The sequence below is a fragment of the Eriocheir sinensis genome, unplaced genomic scaffold, assembly GCF_024679095.1.
Source record: "Eriocheir sinensis breed Jianghai 21 unplaced genomic scaffold, ASM2467909v1 Scaffold1261, whole genome shotgun sequence".
Taxonomy (NCBI): domain Eukaryota; kingdom Metazoa; phylum Arthropoda; class Malacostraca; order Decapoda; family Varunidae; genus Eriocheir; species Eriocheir sinensis.
This window is the reverse complement of record NW_026110586.1, coordinates 2,192-25,927: the sequence shown is the minus strand read 5'-3', so window position 1 is coordinate 25,927 and position 23,736 is coordinate 2,192. Positions and strand designations below refer to the sequence as shown.

The window sequence follows — 23,736 nt, the reverse complement described above, 5'->3', positions numbered from 1 at the left end:
AATTAATGTTTTATGTGACGTACAAAGCAATTGAAAAGAAAACGAGACCACTTCGTTTCCTTATTTTTACAACACCGATGTGGACGAGACAACGTATGGGCGTCATCGCTGCTGTGATTGTGTTCGCAATATTGCAGAACCACGCTTCCAAACAGCTGTCTAAATACTGTTGCAAACATGCATCTAAACATGCTAGGAAGTGTTCACAACAGACGTTTGACCACCCGTATGAACTCACCCTCAGAAAATGTTTAGACACTCAGTACCCTCCGGCGGTGTATTGAAGGGTGTCTATGTTTGTGTAAGTTTTGATATGTTTGCCTCATCGTTGCTGTTGAATATCGCCGACGCTGCTTTTTGATTAACCGTAAATCTTCGGAACACTCTTACCCTTATATGAGTTTTTTTTATTGTAGTTTTCTTTCTTAGGTCAGCCATTTCTGCCACATTAACATGTATTATTTAGGGAACGTCTTATTAGGATATCAAATGGAATTAAGTGTACACGATTTAGTTTCATGAATAAATAAATGAACGAACAATCAAACAAAAAAATACATTAGTAGATAAATTAATGAATAAAAAATTGTGCGCTATAAATAGGAGACCTGGCCCTCTGTGGTCTACAATGTGTGCGTCATGATAAGACGAGGCCCTCACTGTTTTTTTTTTTTTTTTGTGTGTGTGTGTGTGTGTGTGTCCTTAACAGTAACTGGAAGACGTAGCAGTTTGGATATGTATCTTCTAATATACCACACTACAGTATGAGGATGAAAGAGTAATACTTGGGAGTTTCAAAGTTGTCTTTATGTTGGGTGTGACGTGGATATTGTTAGTAAACAGATACAACATTTACTATATTATTATTATTATTATTATTATTATTATTATTATTATTATTATTATTATTATTATTATTATTATTATTATTATTATTATTATTATTATTATCATTATTATTATTTTTATTATTGTCATAAATGTATATTATAATTATTATTTTATTATAGTCATTATTATAAAAAATATCGTTGGTTTATAATCTTTAGGGGCGAATATCTATCTCCCTCCCCCACCTCACCACCCATCTACACCAGTACGTTTACGTCCCCCGCCCTCTACGTCCCCTGAAAAATCTCGTTCCTCCTCCTCACTCCTCCTTCAGTCGCAACGATACCTTTTCCTAGCTCATCTCACCTTTCGGGATACAAACTTTTACCATTGTGCCCTTTCAATTTTCTTTAATGTCTTGTCTTAATGTGTCTTTATTCTCTCTACGTCATAATTTTCGTGCTATCAGTAATTCAAATGATATTCTTGTATTCTATTTCCGAACGTTCCTGCCAATCCCAACTATTTATTTTTGTTCCACCTTCCTCTGATGCCGCCCAGCGATATTTTGATTTCCTCTCAGTGTATCGTAACTATCTCATTTCATTGCATCTCCTATTTTTTTTTTACTTTTTCGTTGGCACTTGTTCAATTCTTCTGCCTTGCCTAACGTTTCCCTTCAACGTTCATCCCCCCGTTTTCTGTCACACTTTCTAAACCTCTCCATCTATCGAACGTTCATCATGCTTTTCATTGTTGAAGTCTCTTATCTCCTCTGAACACTCCCTGCTTTTTTTCCTCTCTTGATAACCCAAAATGTGTGTCACTCTCCCACATTCCTGTTAGTCACACTGCTTCCTCCACAATGCCCCTCACATTTCTCTCTTAAGTCCTTCTTCCTCCTCCTCCTCCTCCTCCTCCTCCTCCTCCTCCTCCTCCTGCTCTTCCTCCTCCTCCTCCTCCTCCTCCTCCTCCTCCTCCTCTTCTTCTTCCTCCTCTTCCTCCTCCTCCTTTTCCTCCTCCTCCTCCTCCTCCTCCTCTTCCTCCTCCTCCTCCCACTCCTCCCCCTCCTCCTCCTCCTCCTCTCCGCCATCATCTTTGCTAATCAAACACTCAGAGATAATGTGTTAGGGTTTTAGTATTTCGAAAGATGACTGTGGCAACCCATCCTGCGCAGGATTTTGTTTATTCTAGTTTATAATATATTTACAGCATTAATCTGGCATGCAGGATGTTGTAGAACTAGTAGTAATAGAAATGGAAGTAGTAGTAGCGGTAGTAGTAGTAAGTAGTTGTAGGCCTAGTAATAGTAGTTGTAGTAGTAATAGTAGTAGTAGTAGTAGTAGTAGTAGTAGTAGTAGTAGCAGTAGTAGTAGTAGTAAGCCTAGTAGTAGTAGTAGTAGTAGTAGTAGTGGTAGTAGCAGTAGCAGTACTATAATTGTCATCAATAACTCATCAGTGTGTTCTGAAAATTGCGGTACTTATGCCCACATGCTTTGATATGATTGGTATTGTTACTGTGCTCCTCCGCACACACGTACACGCACGCTCGCATGCTCGCGCACGCGCACACACACACAAAACAAACTATTCAAAACAGTACGAGGCAAAAGAGCCACCGCTAAGAAAACTCAAACACAGAAGGAATAAGAAAAACACCCTTGAAATTTGAATTTACAAATGAAGTCATCAGACTCGTTTTCGAAAGGGTCTAATAAAAGGATCACCTAAAAAATAGAACTAAAACTAGTAAAGAAAGGAAAACCTACAGTAAGTAAAAATAACCATAAGTACAGTGTTTGAACTGGATCCTGCAAGGAGTAATATATATTTTACACAGAAAATTACAAATGAAGTAGCAGCACACCCTTGACAGGACTTTAAAAACAAGGGAGTGGACAATAACGTTGAACTCGAAACCAAAACCCGAAAGGCGATGAAAAAATAAAACCAAATGACGGGAAATAGAAAATGCTAAATACAAACCGAATTGAAAATAAAGTCCAAGCTGTGTCAGTTCACCAACGAACAATTTTCCTCAATGTAATGTGGCATTCGCTGCTGTTGCTTTATCTCTGCCGCTGCACCGCTGATATGATAGGCGATGAAGGGCTGCGCCGCAAAGAGCCAGACGAGGACTTGGAACTAGCGGACCAGCATGCCTTCCTTCTCCAGGGGCGTCCTTTTCCTCCTTGTCCTCCTGATTGCGGGGCTGCCTCTGTACTGCTCCGCCACCCTGGATGCGGAGGAGCGGCAGGTGGGTGTTGAGGTGGAAGAAGTGGACGTGAAACGGAACCTTCGTGAACTAAGCGTGGTGATTGTGATTGGTTGTGAGTGACGTTATTTCGTCATTTTTTTATGAAAAGTATACGTGGAAAGAAAAGGGCTGGTATAAAGGGGACAGAAAAAGAAAATCATTGTAAAGGTGCCGTTGTGTGTCCTACATATAGGATGTGCTTTGATGTGCTCCCTATTTGTCCGTCGCTGTGAAGGGGCGTGTGTGCTTGGTGTGCGTGCATCACTTGAAGGTGACCTGAGGTGCCGGGTTTTGTGAATGTAAAGATGAGGTTTTGCTTCCCTCCAATGGTCATGACGCCGCGTGTGATCTCTGAGTGATCATCGGGTCTGGTGTTACTTCATATTTTTTTGTTTCAGAAGCATCACTTAATTTTGCGTTGAATATCGTTCCCAAGTCTTCGTTGTTATCCTTTGTCAATTCCGTCTTTGAATGACTTTTCGTAGTCTGTGGTGAGTCCTTTTGTTTAATTAGAAAAGCTGCATGACTAGCGCCCGAGTTCTGAGAAGCCATTTGGTTTGTGAGTGGTGATAATACTTGGCTGGCAATGATAGTGGCATTGTTTGCACGAGGATGAGTTAGAGATACTCCGATAAGTTACAAAATCGTCTTGATGAGCGGACAGGGCTATTAAACTTTTTGACAATTTGTTGCAATTTGCGTAGATGAATACATACTTAGTTGCATAGTTAAATAGCATGTTTGTATGCAGCCTAGAACACCACGATTGGTTACATGACCTTCCCGACATCCCAGCCTTCCCTTAGAGAAAGGAGAGTCATATGAAGGCGATGGAGGTACTTATGATAAGAAACGGATGCAAAAGAGACCGAACAAGAAGATAAAAGAGTAAGTGTGTACACAATGTTCACAAAGAAAAAGAGAAGGAAATCCGAAAAGTGATCAGTTTTGGTAGGCAAAGTATCCCGATACCATCCTACTGAAAAAGTTTGTTAAGGGAAGAAGACAATCTAAACTCGGGAAGGCTGTTCAAGCGATTAGTAATGAAGAAGGTGAAAGAATGAAGATGCTGGATACCTCTTGCAGTAGCAGGTTGGAAAACATGAAATCGAGCTTGAGAAGAAAGCCATGAAGCTAGTTCAGAAGAGCGGGTAGACTGTAAATAGGGACAAAGGAAAACAAGAGCAGCAGCTTTAATGAGGACTATAAAGGGTAGAAGGCAGTCTGTAAATGAAGATAAATTGATGAGGTTAATTGACTATTTACCACGAGCACCAAGGATTACTACTTGTGTCTGAGTATGCATCCGCTTATTTTTGGGGGGTCGGGCTGCTTTATTACGAGTACTTATGTGAGAATATAGATATGCTTCTTTTCTTCTTGGTCGATCTCGTTTACATTCGTTTCATATCTTCTCCGCCATCATCGTGTGAGTCCGCTTTCTGCAGGGTAGGCGGGGATGTCAGTAAGGGCCTGTAACCAACTGTAGTGTCATTGGCTCCATACAAACATACTATTTATTTAATTAAATAAGTATTTCCTTTATTATTTTTATATTTTACATGCAAAAGATCATAATTTTATTTTATTTTATTGTTCATTGGACGTGTTTTGCGTCATGATAGTTTCCAGAATGTTTGTTGAGGCGGGCGCAATTTACCGAATTCCGGGAACTCTATCTGATAAACCCGAGAAGGAAAGAAAAACATAACTGTGATGACATCATCATCATGGGCGAATTGTTGTGTGCACTGTCTGCCTGTTGATCAGTCTCTCCCTGTCACAAATAGGATGATTATATCAATAAGCATTCATTAATCTTTTGTACAGGTGCACCATTTTCTTACTTTTTATTCGTTGTCTTATACACTTATATTTGTCTTCATTTATTCCAGAAAGAAGAACAAGCGCGTAAGGCAGCAACGGAGGATGTGAGCGTAGGTGAGTCATTTTTCTTTTGATATGAGCTTATTTCTGTGCCATTTTCCTTCGCTTCTCTCTCTGTCTAATAAAAGGGAAAGGTAGTTGCACCTGTTCTCCATCCTTTTTTTCTGTACGTTATAAACGTCCCTCAAAATTCCTCCGATATACATTCCCTCTTGTGTTTTTGTATATTAGCTTAAAGCAAAGTGTACTTTCTTACTTATCTATTTGAAATAATCAGTGTTTTTTTGTTTATTGAAGTAAAACAGATGTTAATCATGAACTTTGAGTTGAAAAAATGGAATCCATTGAAAGCGAAAAGAAACATATCCTAGAAAATGTTGTTTTACAAAAAATAATAGACATGTATGTTTTCAAGGAAAATGGAACAAGATTTTCTTCCGGGGATGTAGTAATTGTTTAAGATTTCTCAATGTTTGCATGAATGTTTTTCTTTTATTTATAGTGTGTTTTCATGTCTGCTGTTTATTTGCTTATGTGTGTGCAACAACTGCGAAGGAAAATCAATAGTGTTTTATCTCATGCCTGTCATAATGATCACTCTGACTGCAAACTATCGGTATTTCTCCATCTGTGTGTGTGTGTGTGTGTGTGTGTGCGTGCGTGTGCGTGTGCGTGTGTGTTGACTCGAGCGCTTTACATTAGTCTGATCTCATTCTCGTGAAGCTGTGTTACGTTGTTATGTCACTGAGCTCTAATGATGAGTACGTTGTTTGTTAATCGTGATGGCGCTGGCTTATATATTCAGGTCACGGGGTAAATGACGTTGTGAATGCTTGTTGACTCGTCGGGCTTAGTTGACCATCATGGCAAACATCCACTTACATGCCACAGACTTGCATAATTAACCCATTTTTTTTTCTCTCTCTCTCTCTCTCTCTCTCTCTCTCTCTCTCTCTCTCTCTCTCTCTCTCTCTCTCTCTCTCTCTCTCTCTCTCTCTCTCTCTCTCTCTCTCTCTCTCTCTCTCTCTCTCTCTCTCTCTACCCATCACAACCATACCACCCTTCTCTCTCCCTCCACCGCCACCGCTGATGTTCCCCAGCTGATCCTTGCCTCACCCTCCATAGTGACTTCTACCGACAGCATACCTTGGCAGATGAAGTCATTGGCAATTATATGCTAGGTTTTTATCACCGTTATCTTCATTATCAGCCATCCTCTTCCCAGGGCAAGATAGAAGGCTGGGAGGAACAGGCGGCAGTACCTGGGTGACGGATGTGCGATAGTGTTTGTCGTTAAAAGGATGTAAGAAGGCCATGTGTGTTTGAGCGGACTGTTCTTTCCTTGGCGTCCGGTGTGGTGTGTGAGTGAGGGAGTGGTCAGAGTTGTCTTGTATTCGTGTTTCTGATAGTTATGTATTTTACTGTACGGCTATAGTTTGTCTATGTGTTGTTTTTGTCTGTGTGTGTGTGTGTGTGTGTGTGTGTGTGTGTGTGTGTGTATGAGTGTCTGTGTGTGTGTGTGTGTGTGTGTGTGTGTGTGTGTGAGTGTCTGTGTGTGTGTGTGTGGGGGGGGGGGGGGTTGGAGGTAATCTTGAGCGTCTCTTTAAGGTCGAAATTAAGCTAATCTAAAGAGGCTTCGATAACAGCTACCTTGTCAGAGATGGAATCCGTTCTCTTTCTCTTCAGTTAAGTGAAGAGAGACTTAAGCGCTAGAAAGGATTTTTTTTCTCAGTTTCATTCAGCAAAAATCCGTTTGTCTGTTTTATCTAATTCTCTTTGTCTTGTATTTTGTCTACGTGCGTTTTCATCGTAGAGTGAAGCAATCATTGAGCGGTTTTTTTTATTTTTATTGTTGACTCAGGTGTTGTGAAATTAGTGTTTTTTTTTCATATTTCCTTTATCCATTTACGTGAGTCGAAAAGTGACTGTTTATTTAACTTCCCTCAACCCATGACAACACTTATGGATAACTCATGACTAGACCTTTGCTTTATGGACACCTGTATTTTTTTTTATCATATGACATTTGTATTATTTGTATTATGTGAAAATCTTATCGCATATCTTGAGTTGATACATGCACCACCACCACCACCACCACCATCACCACCACCACCACCACCACTACTACCATCACCACCACCATCACCACCACCACCACCACCACCACAAAAGCCGCCGCTTCTACACCCACCACGCACTGCTAGCAACATCCACCTACCACCACCATTACCACCACTCGCCTCCACCATTAGCACCACGTATACCACAAACTACCACCACAAACGACAACAACAACAACAACAACAACAACAACAACAACAACAACAATGGAAACTGTAAAACCACCATCACCAACACGAACTACCTACTAAGTAAATCCAGCAACATCCTCAACAACGGTACAGCTCTCTAACACACACTGCGCAAACCAAGTGAGCCATGAGCCACCCACCCACAAGCATCAACTCATCGCCAGAGTGAGCCACCAAACCGCATAACTTTCAGCAATGAGCCATAAAGAGGCATTAAGAGTGAGCCACACGAGCCAGCCCCCAGAACAGCCACTCGCCCTGATAAGCCTGATGCACCCTGACACAACACAGGCCTAGCACATGGCCGCTGTCTGCCTGCCTACCCTCACTGTCACCTGAAGGAAGATGATGGGAATATAAAGCTGTGTCCCTTGCTACGCCTCTCACCTGCAAACAAATCGATTATTTATTAGCACTTCGTAGACGACGAGCAGCACTAGTAACGATAGCAACCGATAGAAAAACATCACCTGCACTACTAATCATTATAATAGCAAGAGTTTTATCTGGAAGCATTACAACAGCAGCACCAACACGAAAGACATCAGCTGTGATAAGATTCGTAGCAGCAGCAGGAATAACATTAACACGCGAGAAGCATTTGATGTGACCAACAACATTCAGAAATGGAAGCAATTACCTATAACCACTATCACCACCACCACTACCACGACCCCCACCTACTACTACTACTACTACTACTACTACTTGTAGTGTAAATAATAATAATAATAATAATAATAATAATAATAATAACAATAATAATAATAATAATAATAATAATAATAATAATAATAATAATAATAATAATAATAATGCTACAAATAATACTGAAGCTAATAATAATAATAATAATAATAATAATAATAATAATAATGATAATAATAATAATAATAATAATAACTGATACTACTTAGCACTAAACCTAAACATAACACCTTATCATCTTCCCTGAACTCATCTTTAATCCTAGAATCTAGAGTCCGGGTTGATAGGTGGTCTGCTGGACTGCATGTGGGTAGTCTTAGGCCACTCGGCGGTGACTAAAAAATCCCAGCTCACGCTCTCCACCCCGCCCCCCCTATTACTACTACTACTACTACTACTACTACTACTACCACTACTACTACTACTACTACTACTACTACTACTACTACTACTACTACTATTGCTGCCTCACCAGAACCGCCACAAAGAGCCGACTGCGGGCGGCCTTATTCTTCCTCTCATGAGCCTCTTTTGAATGGCTTTCACTTAAATCTGATTGGATGATAGTTTAAGTAAATTGCTTGGTGTTCGTTGTGGTGGAACTCAGGGAAGCGTGTTCGGTCCACGGCCGTCCATTATATACAAGGACCCGCTCAAGTTGACGGATGAAAATGTGTTTTGTTGTTGAGGTTCTCCTGTCCTTCATAACTTACAGTTTAAGTCAGTCCGTCTCTGAATTACTGACGAGAGATCTATTTACAATATCTGGATGGATCCAATTTTGAGATGTAAAGTCAAAATGAATGAATATTAAAAGTATGATGGTCAGTCGGTGTTGCTCATTAATACCTGTTTAATGCACGTTCTTCTTGGACTGGTTACCACTAAGCATATCGAAGGGATGGCAAATTCTGATGTTTTCGATTCATTGTGAACGTTTCAACCTCCAGTCCGTTCATTGGCTTCCTCTACCGCTCAGAAGTTTAAAGAGATTAGAGGGACATTCGATATTTTCCTTTTTCTGATATTTGCTTGGAAGTTTCCTGCGTCATGCCGGTGGGTACTGCTCGCAAGTCTGATCACCTGGATGTCGCTTGAAACTAACAGATAGGCTGTTCATGACAGTTTTATTTTTATTTTTTATATGCAATGGAAATTGGATATTTGATGGTGAACATCGTCGTGCTGTCACTCCTCTTTCAAGTTAAACAAAACTCACTCTAATGCATCTCGTCCTTTGCAAGATTGTCATCCAAAGCATGTGTATCATCTAGACCACCTAGAGATTCCTTAGCACAACTTTTACTACCGTTGCCGCAAGTAGGATGTCGTGCATTTCCTCAAGAGTTGTTTGTGCTTGGAATTTTCTCGTTTCAAAAACACACACAAAAAATCAGCCAACAGAATGTGTTGCGCTCTTGTTATATTATAAATTTGTCTTAATACAATTACTGGTTTTTTTTTCGAAACCCTTATTTTTTTTTTCACTGAGCTAGACCCATTATACTACAATAATATATATTTTATTCTTCACTTTATCCTCAATTATTTGTGTCGTAGATGTCTTAGGATTAAACACTTGTAGCATATGTTATTCATGTTCTACATGCTCTACTCATTGTACTGCATTCAGTGATATTAATAAGCAGAAAAAAAGTGCTTTACCTAATTTGATGATATCCCTTGTCAGTTACTCATAATTTGTACTGTCATTCATTCTTCTTGGGTTTTTGTGTATATTTTCATGCTGTCACCGTCTTCCTACTCCTTACAGCTGACATGGCACCAGAGCCGCCTCAGGACCTGTTGGTTGATGTTCAGTCAGACAGCGTCGTCCTGTTGACGTGGGAGAAGCCTTCCGACACTGCTGATCTCGATCACTACCTCGTGTATGTGGAGGGTGCAGACATGGAAGACAGCACTAGTAGTACCTTCTACGTATGGGAAGATCTTGAGGCCTGCAGGAACTACACGTTCGGTGTCCGCAGCGTGTCAGCCGTGGGAGACATGAGTGACCCAGAACTCGGCGACGGACGCACTGACGTCGGGCGTAAGCTTTGGGCGCTTTATGTGTAAATATTCCTTACCTGTCCCTGCTGGAACCGCCTATGACTTGCCACCTGAGCGTCATTCAGCCTTGAATGGACTGTCAGTTTCCACCACACTCACAGCCCTCTAACTCTTAGCATTAGGCGCTGACTCCACATCTTCTTTGAGTGTAAACACTTCAGTACCATAAAATATTAGTTCAATATTATTTTATGATAATTCTTTGACAAAAAAAGAAAAACGAACCCTCCCTTTCCTCAGGTTCTCCGCAACCACAAAACCTGCAGGGAGAGAGCGAGTCTAGCACCTCCATGACGCTGACGTGGGGCAAACCTGACACGCTGTGTGACGTTGAGTCTTACCGAGTGAAGTGGGGCTTGGATGAGGCCGATCTAGAAAAGACTCAGGTGACCAACACTTCCTACACTGTGCCAAACCTGTATCCAAGTACGACTTACATCTTCAAAGTTTCTGCCTTTAACTCTGCAGGAGAAGGAGATGCCGCCTCCATCAACGAGACGACGGCCGAGGACGGTGAGTCTGACACAAAATAATGCCATCACAAACTTGATGCATTTATAATGTCGACGTTTGCTTTTGCTTACAGCCTCAGCCTATGGTCAGCTGTGTCTCGCCCCTCCAGTGCTTCTGTAACGACACTTATGCCTCCAGACGGCGGCCCACCGGAGGATCTCGTGGCAGTAGGCGTCAGCACGTCCGCTATCAACGTGAGCTGGTCACCACCACCCTATAAGCTGCCCGACTACTACAAGGTGCAGGGTCTGCCGTGCATGTACTTGGAGACAAACGTGTTTGGACTGTCGTACTTAATCACAAAGCTTGACCCTTGCGAGGATTGCGAAATCTCCGTCACCTCCGTGTACGACAACGGCATCGAGTACACGGCAACAACCGTAGGCGAAACCCTGGCCGGCGGTGAGTGGCGAGCGTTATGCAGAGAAAAAGAGAGAGAGAGAGAGAGAGAGAGAGAGAGAGAGAGAGAGAGAGAGAGAGAGAGAGAGAGAGAGAGAGAGAGAGATAAACACACACACACACACACACACACACACACACACACACACACACACACACACACACACACACTAAGTGTTTGCATTGGCCTTCACAGATATCCCGCCGCCCAAGAGTTGCTCCGTTGAGGTGCAGGATGATTATCTCACCGTGAGTTGGGTGGCACCTGACAGTGATTGTGCCTTGGGAAAATACAACGTGCTCTGGACGAGCACAAAGCTGTGGGGAGACGGAGAGGAAGACAGCAGGAGCGTGAATACATCAGCAACACAATACTCCATCACGTATCCAGCCCCCTACAGCAAATACAGTTTTGAGATCTCCGCCTCCATTGACGGCGTCTTTGGAAGCCCCGCCTCCTGCAGCGGCACGTCCCATGAGGCACGTAAGTAAACCCCGTGTTCGTCCCCACCCACAGCCCTCCCCGCACGCTGCCGTGTTGCTCGCCTCAGCACTAGAGGGTGACGCAAGCAGTCACGAGGACATAACGTCATTTATTGCAAATTCACAAGTGTTTACAATTAGGTGTAGTGCAGACAAAGTGGCGCGGTATTTACAAGTAACCGTAATTATTATCAAGTTGCCACAAGTAATTACAATTATTTTTTTCTTAATAGTCACAAATACTATGAAGCAGAATCAATTAAAAGTTGGCAGAAGTTTTAGGATTTAGCCACAAGTATTTACAAGCATCAACAAACATTTATAAGTAGTCTTATGTATTCACAAGCAGCTACAAGTCTTTATGGTATTCACACGTTGCCAAAAGTGTTCAATACGTGGAGCAATATTGTATGTTCAGCCACATGTACAAAAAGAAATAACTACAAATACTTGCACGTAGCAACAGTATTTACAAGTTACAATAGTTATTCATAAGAAGCCGCACGTAGTAATAAGTAGATGCAAGTATTTATAAGATTTACAGAGAAGCGTTACTGCTAATTATTTGTACAAGTGTGTCTGCAGCCAAAGACGTGAAGTGTGCGTTGTTTGCGTCTCCCTGACAGTGCCGGGCCCGCCGGTGATCCTGAGCGTGGTATCGGAGCAGGGCGCGGCGGTGGTCACCTGGGAGACTCCCGCCGAGGAAAACGGAGTCATAAAGAATTACGGGATAACTGTTGATGGAGGAACAGATCCAGTGACGCAGGTGGCCGGGGGCGAGCACAGTGCCCGGGTGGAGGGCCTGGAGCCGTGCGTGAGTGTCGGCCTCGCTGTGAAGGCCCTCAACGGCGCGGGTTGGGGGCCAAACTCCAAGCTGGAGTACGTTACCGTCGTGGACGATGGTAAGTGACGCAGGGGCTCAGTTGTGTCTGTTTTGGGTTAAAAAGCTCTTCCCTAAAATGTATTTTCATATTTTGTTAACACTTTATATTCCGTGCATCACTACAAGGACACACCGGATTGCACTATATTATTACAGTGACATTATTAGTTTTACATTGTCTTACCTGTAGTTTTCATGGGATTCGCTACCTGACCACTTCATTCCAGTTTTGCCAGAAGAGGTGGACTGCGACGCCCAGGACCTTGGGGTGGAGGTGTGCTGGTTACCTTATTCCGATTCCTGTCCAGTGTCGCGATACAACCTGAAGTGGGAGGGTGATGTGCTCTGGTCAGATGACCTTGTGGGTACGCGCTGTAGAATTACCTTTCCGCTTCAAACAGACATGACATTACTTATGTTGTCTGACTGCATCTGGCAACAGTCCATTTGTCTCACTAACCTAATGACAAGCTCCTCCGTCGCTGCAGATTCAAACAGCACGACGATGGATTGGACCGTAGATGAAGCCTGTTACAACATATCCGCTCTTCCCTACACCAAGTACTCCGTTGAGCTCACCGTGGGCAGTGGTGACGAAGCTGTAAAGTGCTCCGCTGTTACTCCCATGGCAGGTGAGTTTTAAAGTTATCAAATACGTTATTTACTGCAAGGAACTGAATGATTGAATGGATAAAAATGAAGTTTAACCACCAATTGTCAATAAACTTGACCGTGTTGTCACGCAGCTCCCGGACCTCCTACTGAAGTGAATGTTACAACAGAGGATTTAGTAATTACTGTGACCTGGTCTGAACCTGAGAAGAAAAACGGCATCATTGACTTTTATCAAGTCAAATGGGAGGACTCGGCTGGTGGCATTGGATCCCGCACGACAGAAGACAACAGCACTTTCTCCTCAGAGATTCAGGAAGCCTCCTGTGGCGTAACGGTGGACGTGACGGTGATGGCAAAAGTAGTGGACGTGGCTGATTTAGGAGATGCATCCCCGCCAGTAACAGCATTTCTCGTTAACTCGGGTAAGTGATCAAGGAAGACCTCTATAATAATTACTTCACGTTGAAAGTGACTTAAGGAATTCTTGCAATAACTGATATGTTACCAGAAAACTAAGCATACGAAAGGCTTGACAATATATTGCTTATCGTTTATTGCCATTAATGATACCTAATCTTCTTCCTTTTCTTAAGTCAAAACGTTGAACTGCGAGTCCTCGAAGCCTGGCCAGGTATCACTCAGCTGGACCCTCGAGGACGCGAAATGCCCGGTCGAATTCTACAACCTCACGTGGACCTACGATTCGCTCTGGTCTGATGACGCAGGTGAGCTTTCTTCGTGCATGCCCCTCCCCCTGCCGCATCTCTTTGTGTAAGGTATGGCATTCCTGCGGTCGTCGTTGCTATTGTTCTATTGTTGTTCCTATTATTGAGTCTTGTAGGTCTTGTTTATAGTGTATGGACGTTTCTGGTGAATGCGAAGGAAAATAGCTGTATTCTTGCTGTGTTCTACAGGTGTAACAATGGTTAAAGTGTATGATGGCTGTTGTGTTGGCTATGGTGTATTTGGGGATGATAACTACGGCTGTGTCAAAATTAGGACTCATGGGAAAGAGGTAGTGAGAAGTGGTAATCACAAATATATAAGTTAAACCAAAGCACGATATAATATCAAGCAATCCTCAATTCCCTATCGGACAAATTTTGCCCACGAACTCCTCACAGTAGGCGATGGAGATTTTTCTGTACAGTCGGCAAAACAGTATCGAACACCCTTGAAGAAAATAAATGGAATTTGAGTCAAATTTTCAGACATGGTGTTGTGTTCGTTAAGTGGGTACCACTGGATAGACTGCAGCTATTGGTGCTCACATACCCAACACCACACCGTGTCTCTAGCTTTAGCTTCACTCTGTTCAGTCGACACATTGGTGGGAGTAGATACCGTAACGGAGTAAGTTACTCCCGGTGAGGTATATACGGGTAGCGATGAGGGTGCTGCAATCCCACCAACACCCCTTCCCGTGTCCTCACTTTACGTTGTCTCATCAACACCAGAGAGTAGCTCAGCATGTTCTCTAAAGACAAGTTCCCTTACTTTCCACACCACACTAAAAGCACGATACACACATCATTTCAAAATGGCTGAACATCAGGATGCCTTGGAGTCCCCGTCTGGCTGGAAGGGGACCACAAATGCCCCCAGAGCGAACTGCCCCTTTGAATTTCGCCCTGAGAGGTGTGCTAACAGCTCTCCGAACACTTTTCTTGTTCACTTCTGCAACATTCGCGGTCTTCGTTTTAATTTCCCTTCTATGGAACAGGATCTCTCCTCCCCTAAAATTCACCTTCTTTTCCTCACCGAAACCCAGGTCTCGGGGGCTTCTGACGGTATTCTCCACTCTGATCCCTTCTACTATATCTATCCTGTGTCTACGTACGCAACGGCATCACTTACTCTCGTGCCCACGACCTTGACTCTTCTGAATTTCCCATCTTCTGGCTGAGACTTCATTATCACTCTATTACTAATTACATCTGTGCTCTTTATATCACACCTAACTCTACCATCTATGTAAAATTCTTTGACTCTAAGATGGAACACATCTTGACTCTTTGCTCAAATTTCCATCCTAGGATATTTCAATGTTCACCACCTGCTTTGGCTTTCATCCTCTTTTACTGACCAGCCTGGTGATCAAGCCGACAATTTTGCTCTCCTCAGTGATCTGGAGCATTTGGTTCAGCACACTACTCGTATCCCCAACCCCCTTGGAGACGCCCAACATTCTAGACCTCTTCCTAGTCTCTAATTATTCAGCTTATTCTATTAAACGGCTCTCCCTGTTGGGCTCCTCCGATCACAACCTTATTTCAGTATTCTGTCCTATCGCCCCTGTACAACCTCTGGACCCACCGAAGAGGCGTTGCTTTTGGCTTTTTGCTTCAGCTCGGTGGGACGACCTGAGGATGTACTTTTCTCACTTCCCGTGGAATGATTACTGGTTTCAGAAAAAAAAGTGTGTGCCCCGCGCATCACTGAGGTAATTGTCTCCGGAATGAAGGCACACATTCCACTTACTTTCTCAACCCCTCATGCTAAAAAAGCCTTGGTTCAATCACGCCTGTTCTCGTGCTTTTAAAGATAGAGAGGCAGCTCACAAAAGGTACCAGAGCCTTCGCACTTAAGCTAATCACGACTTTTGCATTTCTGCTCGGAATTGTGGCAGAACATTTCTTCGACTTGCCAAAAACTCATCAGTTGTAAATGTTAACACTTTGCTTTTTTTTTTAATTCCCAGAGACTTTCGTCATCTAGTCAAGAATATATCTAACAATTTCACTTCTTCATCTTTCCCACCTATCCTTAGTCCTGGCGGCAGCACTACTGTAACATCTGTTTTTATGACTGAACTCTTCGCTCAAACCTACTCTAAAAACTCCACTCTGGACGATTCAGGGCATATTCCTCCTATTCCCCCTCCCAGATGATATCTATATTCAGGGGCCTTGTCCGCCCTCGTATTGAGTATGCATCTCATGTGTGTGTGTGTGTGTGTGTGTGTGTGTGTGTGTGTGTGTGTGTGTGTGTCGGGGGAGGGGGGGAAGGGTTCCACAAACACAGCTCTCTCGGACAGAGTAGAGGCTTAAGCTCTTCATGTCATCAACTCTTTCCATCTTCTATCGTTATTTTCACTCTGACTGCTCTTCTGAACTTGCCAACTGTATGCCTCCCCCTCCTGCTGTCCCGCTGTATACGACTATTTACTCAAGCCCAACCCTATACTGTCCAAATCCCTTATGGAAGACCTAACCAGCGTCTTCACTCTTTCATTCCTTACACAGGTAAAATCTGAAGCAAAACAATCTTCCTTCTTCTATATTTCTTCCGGCCCGACGAATTGAACTCTTTTTAGAGGAGAGTATCGAGAATCCTCTCCTCCCGAAATTAACCTGTCTTTTGGCCACTCCTCTAAACTCTTCTTATAAATTATGTGCAGTGATTACCGGACTTTTTTCCTCATTATTGTTTTTTTTTGTTTTTTTTTCCCTTGAGCAGCTTTCTTTACTGTAAAAAAAAAAATATTTTTTTGCCGATTGTTCGCAAACAAAAGAAGTGGTGGTGTTGCAGGAGAAGGCTGGGAGAACGTCGGGAAGGATGACATCTCCGCCACGGTGACGTCACTGCCCGCCTACTCGAATGTCTTTCTTCAGATCCACGTCGACAACAACCCGGAGTACACTGACTGCAGCGCCAACACCCCCGAGGAAGGTGAGTGGCTCAGTGGAGATGGAGGCCTTGACCATCACTAGTCTTATCGTCGAGAGACAATCTTTCTATCCTAAACAACATTTTTTAGATAGTAATAACGATGACACGAACAATTTCAGCGTCTAAACTTCCTTGGATCTGTTACACATACTAACCTAACTGTGGAGGATTTATTTTCGGCCGATCATTAACCTTCGTTGTGGTTCCTCGTTTTTCCTTATTCACAGCCTCCAGCAAGCCAACGTCAGTCGAACAGATAGCGAACAGCACCTCTTCCGTAACGGTGGCGTGGAGCCTACCGCTGTCCGTTCGTGGGATACTTAACGGGTGGCGCCTCAGATGGGAAACAATGGACGGGGATCTAATCGACGAAGACGACGTCACTGACCCAGAAGATATGACGTATGAGGTCACTGAACTGTATTCCTCCACTTCTTACGTCGTGTATGTCATGGTAAGAGGTGGTGCTTTGCATTATGAGTATGTTGCTGTTGTGACATCAGGGAAACAGTAACCAGAGACAGTAGACTAATATAGTATGAAAGTACTCTGCTATACTATGCTGGATGTTTAAGAATCTGACGCATCAAATTGGCATTGCGTAGTCCTTGTAAACAGACACGTAGAGGAAACATACACTGCATAGAGAAACGTGGTGCATAACGTCCGTCTCATGCCTTCCTCTAATTCGTGTAAGTAAAACCCAACGTCTTGACCAGGCACTCATTTGGCCGCCCCTATCAATACCCATGTTCCGGGCAGGAAATGGAGGTGCGGTTGATGTTTTACAGAGTCTGCAATGCCTTTTCCCTTCCGTCTCTAATTATTTCCGTCTCACTTTCTTTCAGGCATTGAATGGCGCGGGGGAAGGCGAGGCCGAGAAGATAAACGCGACCACGGCCTACGTTCGCCCCCAATCATCCCCCAATACGGGCCTGATTATTGGGCTGTCGGTGGGAGGTGGAATATTGCTGATCCTTATTTTGGTCGGTGGTTTTATTCTGTACAGGAAGAAAGGTTCGTCAAAGCCTCCCAGATCTGCTCCGTACATGCCCGAGGTTGCTGATGCCGACAGTGATGAGTTGTGAGTAAATTAGTGTTGTCTAATGCATCCTGGGAAGAATAGGCCTGGGATTATTTGTCGCTTTTATTTGCATTTAGGGAGTTCTCTTCTATTTAAATAGCATATTTGAGGCTAATTGATATATTCTAAGTAATATATATATATATATATATATATATATATATATATATATATATATATATATATATATATATATATATATATATATATATATATATATATATATATATATATATATATATATATATATATATATATATATATATATATATATATATATATATATATATATATATTGTGCTCAAGGGCACAAAAGAAGGAAACAATAATAAAAAAAGCCCGCTACTCGCTGCTCCTAAGAAGAATCCAAAGATGTGGCCGAAAGAGGAGTCAGTTTCGGGAGGAGAAGTGACCTGATACCCTCCTCTTGAAAGAATTCAAGTCGTAGGCAGGAGGAAATACAGATGAAGGAATATTGTTTCAGAGTTTACCAGCGTGAGGGATGAAAGAATGAAGATGTTGGTTAACTCATGCGTAAGGGATCTAGACAGTAAAGGGATGAGCTTTAGTAGAAAGACATGTGGAGCATGGCCGGGGGAGGGCGGGAGCCATGCAGTTTGTAAGTTCGGAAGAGCAGTCAGTGTGAAAATATCGATAGAAGATGGGAAGAGAGGCAACATGGCGACGGAATTTAAGAATTAGAGGACTATCAGTAAGAGGAGGAGAGCTGATGAGAGGAAGAGCCTTAAACTCCTCTCTGTCCAGGAGAGTTGTGTGACTGGAGCCCCCCTCCACACGTGAGATGCATACTCGATAACAGGGCGGACAAGGCCCCTGTATATGGATAGCAACTGTGTGGGGGAGAGGACCTGACGGAGACGATACAGAACGCCCAACCTCGAGGAAACCGATTTAGTGAGAGAGGAAATGTAAGGTTTCCAGTTAAGATTTTGAGTTAAGGATAGACCGAGGATGTTTAGTGTTGAAGATGGTTACAGCTGAGTGTTGTCGAAGAATAGGGGATAGGTGTTTGGAAAATTGTGTCGAGTTGATAGGTGGAGAAATTGGGTTTTTGAGGCATTGAGGGACACAAGGTTTCTTTTACCCCAATCGGAAATGATAGCAAGGTCTGAGGTTAAGCGTTCTGCAGCCTCCAGCCTGGAGTCATGTAATTCCTGTTGAGAGGGTCTTCTGTTGAAAGAGGTTGAGTAATACAGAGTGGAGTCATCAGCGTATGAGTAGATAGGACAGTTTGTTTTGGAAAGATCATTGTTGAACAACAGGAAGAGAGTGGGTGATTCAACAGAGCCCTGGGGAACACTACTATTGATAGGTTTATGGGAAGAACAGTGGCCGTCTACCACAGCAGAGAAAGAACGTCCGGAAAGGAAACTGGAGATAAAAAAACAGAGAGAGGGATAGAATCCGAAAGAGGGCAGTTTAGAAAGCAAAGACTTGTGCCAGACTCTATCGAAGGCTTTCGATATGTCTAGCGCAACTTAGAAAGTTTCACCGAAACGGCTAAGAGAGGATGACCAAGAATCAGTTAAGAGAGCAAGAAGATCGCCAGTAGAACGCCCTTTGCGGAACCCATACTGGCGATCAGATAGAAGGTTAGAAGTGGAAAGGTGCTTTTGGATTTTGCGGTAAAGGATTGATTCAAAAGCATTAGATAGGCAGGAAAGTAAAGCTATAGGGTGGTAGTTTAAGGGATTGGAACGGTTACCCTTCTTAGGCACAGGCTGTACGAAGGCGTGCTTCCAGCAGGAAGGAAAGTCAGATGTTGATAGTCAGAGACGAAAGAGTCTGACCAGGCAGGGTGTCAGCACGGAAGCACAGTTTTTCAGGATAATAGGAGGCACTCTATCATGTCCATAAGCCTTCTGAGCGTTGAGGCCAGAGAGGGCATAGAAAACATCAATCTTAAGAACCTCACTAACAGGCATGAAGGAGTCAGAGCCCAGAATCGTCCAGAGTGGAGTTGTTACAGAAAGTTTGAGTGAGGAGTTCAGCCTTAGAAACAGATGAGACGTCAGTGCTGCCGTCTGGGTTAAGAAGAGGCGGGAAAGAGGAAGAAGTGAAATGGAGGAGACACTTTTGGCTAGGTGCCAGAAGTCTCTGGAAGTATATATATATATATATATATATATATATATATATATATATATATATATATATATATATATATATATATATATATATATATATATATATATATATATATATATATATATATATATATATATATATATATATATATATATATATATATATATATATATATATATATATATATATATATATATATATATATATATATATATATATATATATATATATATATATATATATATATATATATATATATATATATATATATATATATATATATATATATATATATATATATATATATATATATATATATATATATATATATATATATTCTTATTATTAAATGAATGTATGTAGGTGGATAGAGAAGAGTTGAAAGGACGAAAAAAAGGAAATTGTGTAATTGTTATCTTGGAGTAACTCGCAAAGCCCCTTTCTCTTCAATTATTCAGTAGAATTCTTCATTGAGTTCACCTCAGAAGACTGTAACCCTCTCTCTTTCTTTCCCTTCAGATACAAAATGCAGCACCTCAGCTCAGCCAACCAACGATTCCAGAACAAGATTGGGAGCGTCGACTTCGGTACAAACAGCGAGTTGTACACGAACCCGCGACCTTCACTTCCAGTTGACGAATTGGATGCTGACGATGATGCTGATAACGAAATTCCTTCTGATAATGACAGGGGACCGATGTTCGGCGCCCCGCCAAGCAGACGCTTCTCACAGCAGGTGGCCACTAGTCTGCCCAGGCTGGGAGCGTACAACAGGAGACCATCCCAGCAGGTGAACAGCAGGATGAGGAACTACGAGGAGTACAACAGGCGTCCCTCTCAGCAGGACATGATCGGCAGGCCATCTCTCAGTGGTGGCCCCGGCAGGCCCCCCTTAGGGGAATATGGTAGGCGTCCATCACGGCAGATAGACGTAGGTAGACCCAATATGAAAGAGTATGGCAGGCGGCCTTCTCAGCAAGTGGACTTGGGTAGACCGAACCTAAGGGAGTATGGCAGGCGTCCCTCTCAGCAGGCAGACCTGGGAAAACCTAGACTAGGAGAGTATGGCAGGCGTCCCTCTCAGCAGGCAGACCTGGGAAAACCTAAACTAGGAGAGTATGGCAGGCGTCCCTCTCAGCAGGCTGACTTAGGTAGGCCCATGCTAGCTGCGTACGGAAGGCGTCCCTCTCAGCAGGCAGACATTGGCAGGCCTATATCGGGTGAGTTTGCAAGGAGGCCATCCCAACAGGTACCAGCAGTTGGTGGGTCATTTCCCACTGGCCTTCCACAGCAGGGGCCTTCGAAAAGGTCCAGTGTTGACCTTTACAACCGAAGACACTCACAGCAGGCAGACCCTGCCAGGCCCGGGGACAGGATGCTCATGAAGCGGCCGTCGCAACAGTTTGTTATGAGCTTTGAAGGAATACAAGAACTGTGATCATTCGGCCGAGGTCGGGTAAAAAAGGCATCAGGACGAGGATGGACGAAGATGTGGCATTCCTTCTCTCCCTCCTTTTTTCTATCCACTCAAAGTCTCTCTCTCTCTCTCTCTCTCTCTCTCTCTCTCTCTCTCTCTCTCTCTCTCTCTCTCTCTCTCTCTCTCTCTCTCTCTCTCACACACACACACACACACACACACACACACACGCACACATTTACTTATCATTTCATTGTCTCTTCAGTCAACACTTGTAAATAAGCTCGTGAATATTTTCATTAACCGTTTCTTCATGTCTTTAGAATTCTCAGCATCATTTAATTTGTTGTGTAGGAGTGGGAGTCCTTACACCCTAAATCATTGGGGTGTTATACAATTATACACTTAATTGGGTTTTGTTTGTTTTAGTTTCAAAATTTCGTGTGAGCCCTTTCACACCCTCTCTGGGCTGCCTATTGGCTTAACACCTTTACTCAACTCTCTTCATATTTATTTCTTAAAAAGCCCTTTATTTTGCCCTATAAGGTATATGATTGGCCATCCCACAAGTCAACTGCGCTATCTGTAGAGTGCAGATTCCATGTCTACATATAATTGGTGAAAGTTGAAAAATTCAAATCATGATGTGGGTTCTAGATTGTGATTTTTTTTAACTTTCACTAGCAGGCTGTCATTAACGAGCCCTTCACGATCTCTCCCTCGAGCAAGAAGGATCTGTAAGTCACTTTTGGTAATTATTAAACTTCAAGATTTTCACAATAAATTTCTAAAACTTTTCTTTCCCTTCAGGAACAGTGCTCAAGTCTTTTGTTATATACCTTGTTGTAGTCCAGGAAAGTGTTACATATGAGCGATGGGCTGTTTCTTTGTTCCTCTAACTCCCTTCACGCCGTCATCCTGCCTCTTGTTCTTTTATTTTATTCCCCTCCTCTTCCTCCTCCTCCTTGTGGGTCGATCAGTTAGGTGTGTTGGTTCAAGGGATGCATGAGGAACAAGGGCTGCCCGAAACATCTTTATTGGGTGTGGCAGAACAAAATCACACGGTTGTGGGGCTTCACGTGCTGTGCCTTGGTCGATAGTCTCGTTGCACCGCTGTGGGGGCTGTGGGAGCTCAGGAGACTTCACAGCCACAGGCAAACGATGCTGCACGGGGAGGGTGACGTAAATGGGGTGTAGGTCGTGGCGTGTCAGTAAGTAGACTAACTAACATTTCTACAGTGTATTCAATGTTTCTTTTATCATGTACTCGGTGTGTATTACGAAGTATACTGTATAGATTCGTATGCCTCAGGACTGTAGTGTTCAGGACACAGTGCCTTATGACTTTGTTTCTCTCACATAATCTTGATGTTCATGTGCTACATTAATCACATCTTTCTCCTTGTACAAAGTCTTTCCTCTGTATGGCAATATCGCGTGCAAGGGTCTGCCCCATTCCCTTCGCTGGACTGCGAAGTCTTCTCCTTTAGCGTGATTTAATCACTTCTTAGACCATTTAAGTTAGATTGTTTCCTTCAGACCAACTGGTATTCAACTAGTAGTGCTTTTTCTAGTGCAGTGAAAGCAATTGTTATTATCATTATTTTTTTTTTTTAATTGTTATGTTATTATTATTATTATTATTATTATTATTATTATTATTATTATTATTATTATTATTATTATTATTATTATTATTATTATTATTATTATTATTATTATTATTTTGTTATTATCATTTGTTTCTAATATTGATTTATGATTATTATAAATGTTATAAGTTATTTTAGCACTACATTATATATCTGGAAGGCAGGATCCTGTTGAAGGGGTCTCTTTATCCAAGCATGTAATATATGGAAGCAATGAGCAATAACATAAAATAATGATGACAAAAAAATAATCCCCTACAAAACATTTACTCGTAATAACATACAGAAATGGAAGCTCCTGTGTGACAAGCAACATGTACATAGTGATATAGGTTAAGCAAGTAAATAATTAGCAGGGAATCGTGTCTCAATGATTCCAAGGGAAACGGGTGACTACTGCCGTGTGCATTTGATATATCTAAAAACCCAATCATTGTAGATAAATAAAAAAAAGACTCGTCACGTTCATATCCGCCTGCCTGTAAGTACTTGTGAGGCTTGTTATATTTACCTCACATATTAACCTTGATGCCCACGCGAAGGTGTGTGTGTGTGTGTGTGTGTGTGTGTGTGTGTTATAAGCTGTGCCAAAGTAGATTTCTAGCTTTATTTTTTTTATTTCGACTGTGTTCTCTCCACTATGATTTTAACGTTACGAACATGAATTTGTTGTCTTTCCCCTGAATTTACTGTTTTCTGTGACGTACAAAGCGTTCAAATAGAAAACGAGTCCGCCTTGCTTCCTTGTCGGACTTAGAAAATCTTTAGACCCATTTCCCCCCGGCGATGCATTGAGGGATGTCTGTGTGGTGCAAGTGTTGATTTCTTCTCCTCCTCGACG

The 23,736-nt window shown here is 42.5% G+C and overlaps 1 protein-coding gene across 13 annotated transcripts in view; it reads left to right on the top strand.

Annotated features, from left to right (window-relative positions):
* The window catches only part of LOC126989659 (fibronectin-like), a 79,789-nt gene extending 56,434 nt beyond the window's left edge, over positions 1-23,355 (top strand). Inside the window, exons 1-15 of one of the 13 annotated variants that reach the window (XM_050848253.1) lie at positions 2,924-3,088; positions 4,984-5,029; positions 9,773-10,048; positions 10,309-10,581; positions 10,720-10,983; positions 11,177-11,464; positions 12,090-12,365; positions 12,574-12,711; positions 12,835-12,978; positions 13,093-13,383; positions 13,555-13,686; positions 16,493-16,633; positions 16,861-17,087; positions 17,482-17,717; positions 20,346-23,355. In XM_050848253.1, coding sequence (XP_050704210.1) covers positions 2,990-3,088; positions 4,984-5,029; positions 9,773-10,048; positions 10,309-10,581; positions 10,720-10,983; positions 11,177-11,464; positions 12,090-12,365; positions 12,574-12,711; positions 12,835-12,978; positions 13,093-13,383; positions 13,555-13,686; positions 16,493-16,633; positions 16,861-17,087; positions 17,482-17,717; positions 20,346-21,264 — 3,750 coding nt within the window. In that variant the 5' untranslated portion in view covers positions 2,924-2,989 and the 3' untranslated portion in view covers positions 21,265-23,355. Of the gene's footprint in view, positions 1-2,923; positions 3,162-4,983; positions 5,030-9,772; positions 10,049-10,308; positions 10,582-10,719; positions 10,984-11,176; positions 11,465-12,089; positions 12,366-12,573; positions 12,712-12,834; positions 12,979-13,092; positions 13,384-13,554; positions 13,687-16,492; positions 16,634-16,860; positions 17,088-17,481; positions 17,718-20,345 lie in introns of those variants that run through there. The other 12 variants (XM_050848267.1, XM_050848255.1, XM_050848258.1 and 9 more) reach the window with 12 other exon arrangements.
* The last annotated feature ends 381 nt before the right edge of the window (positions 23,356-23,736 follow it).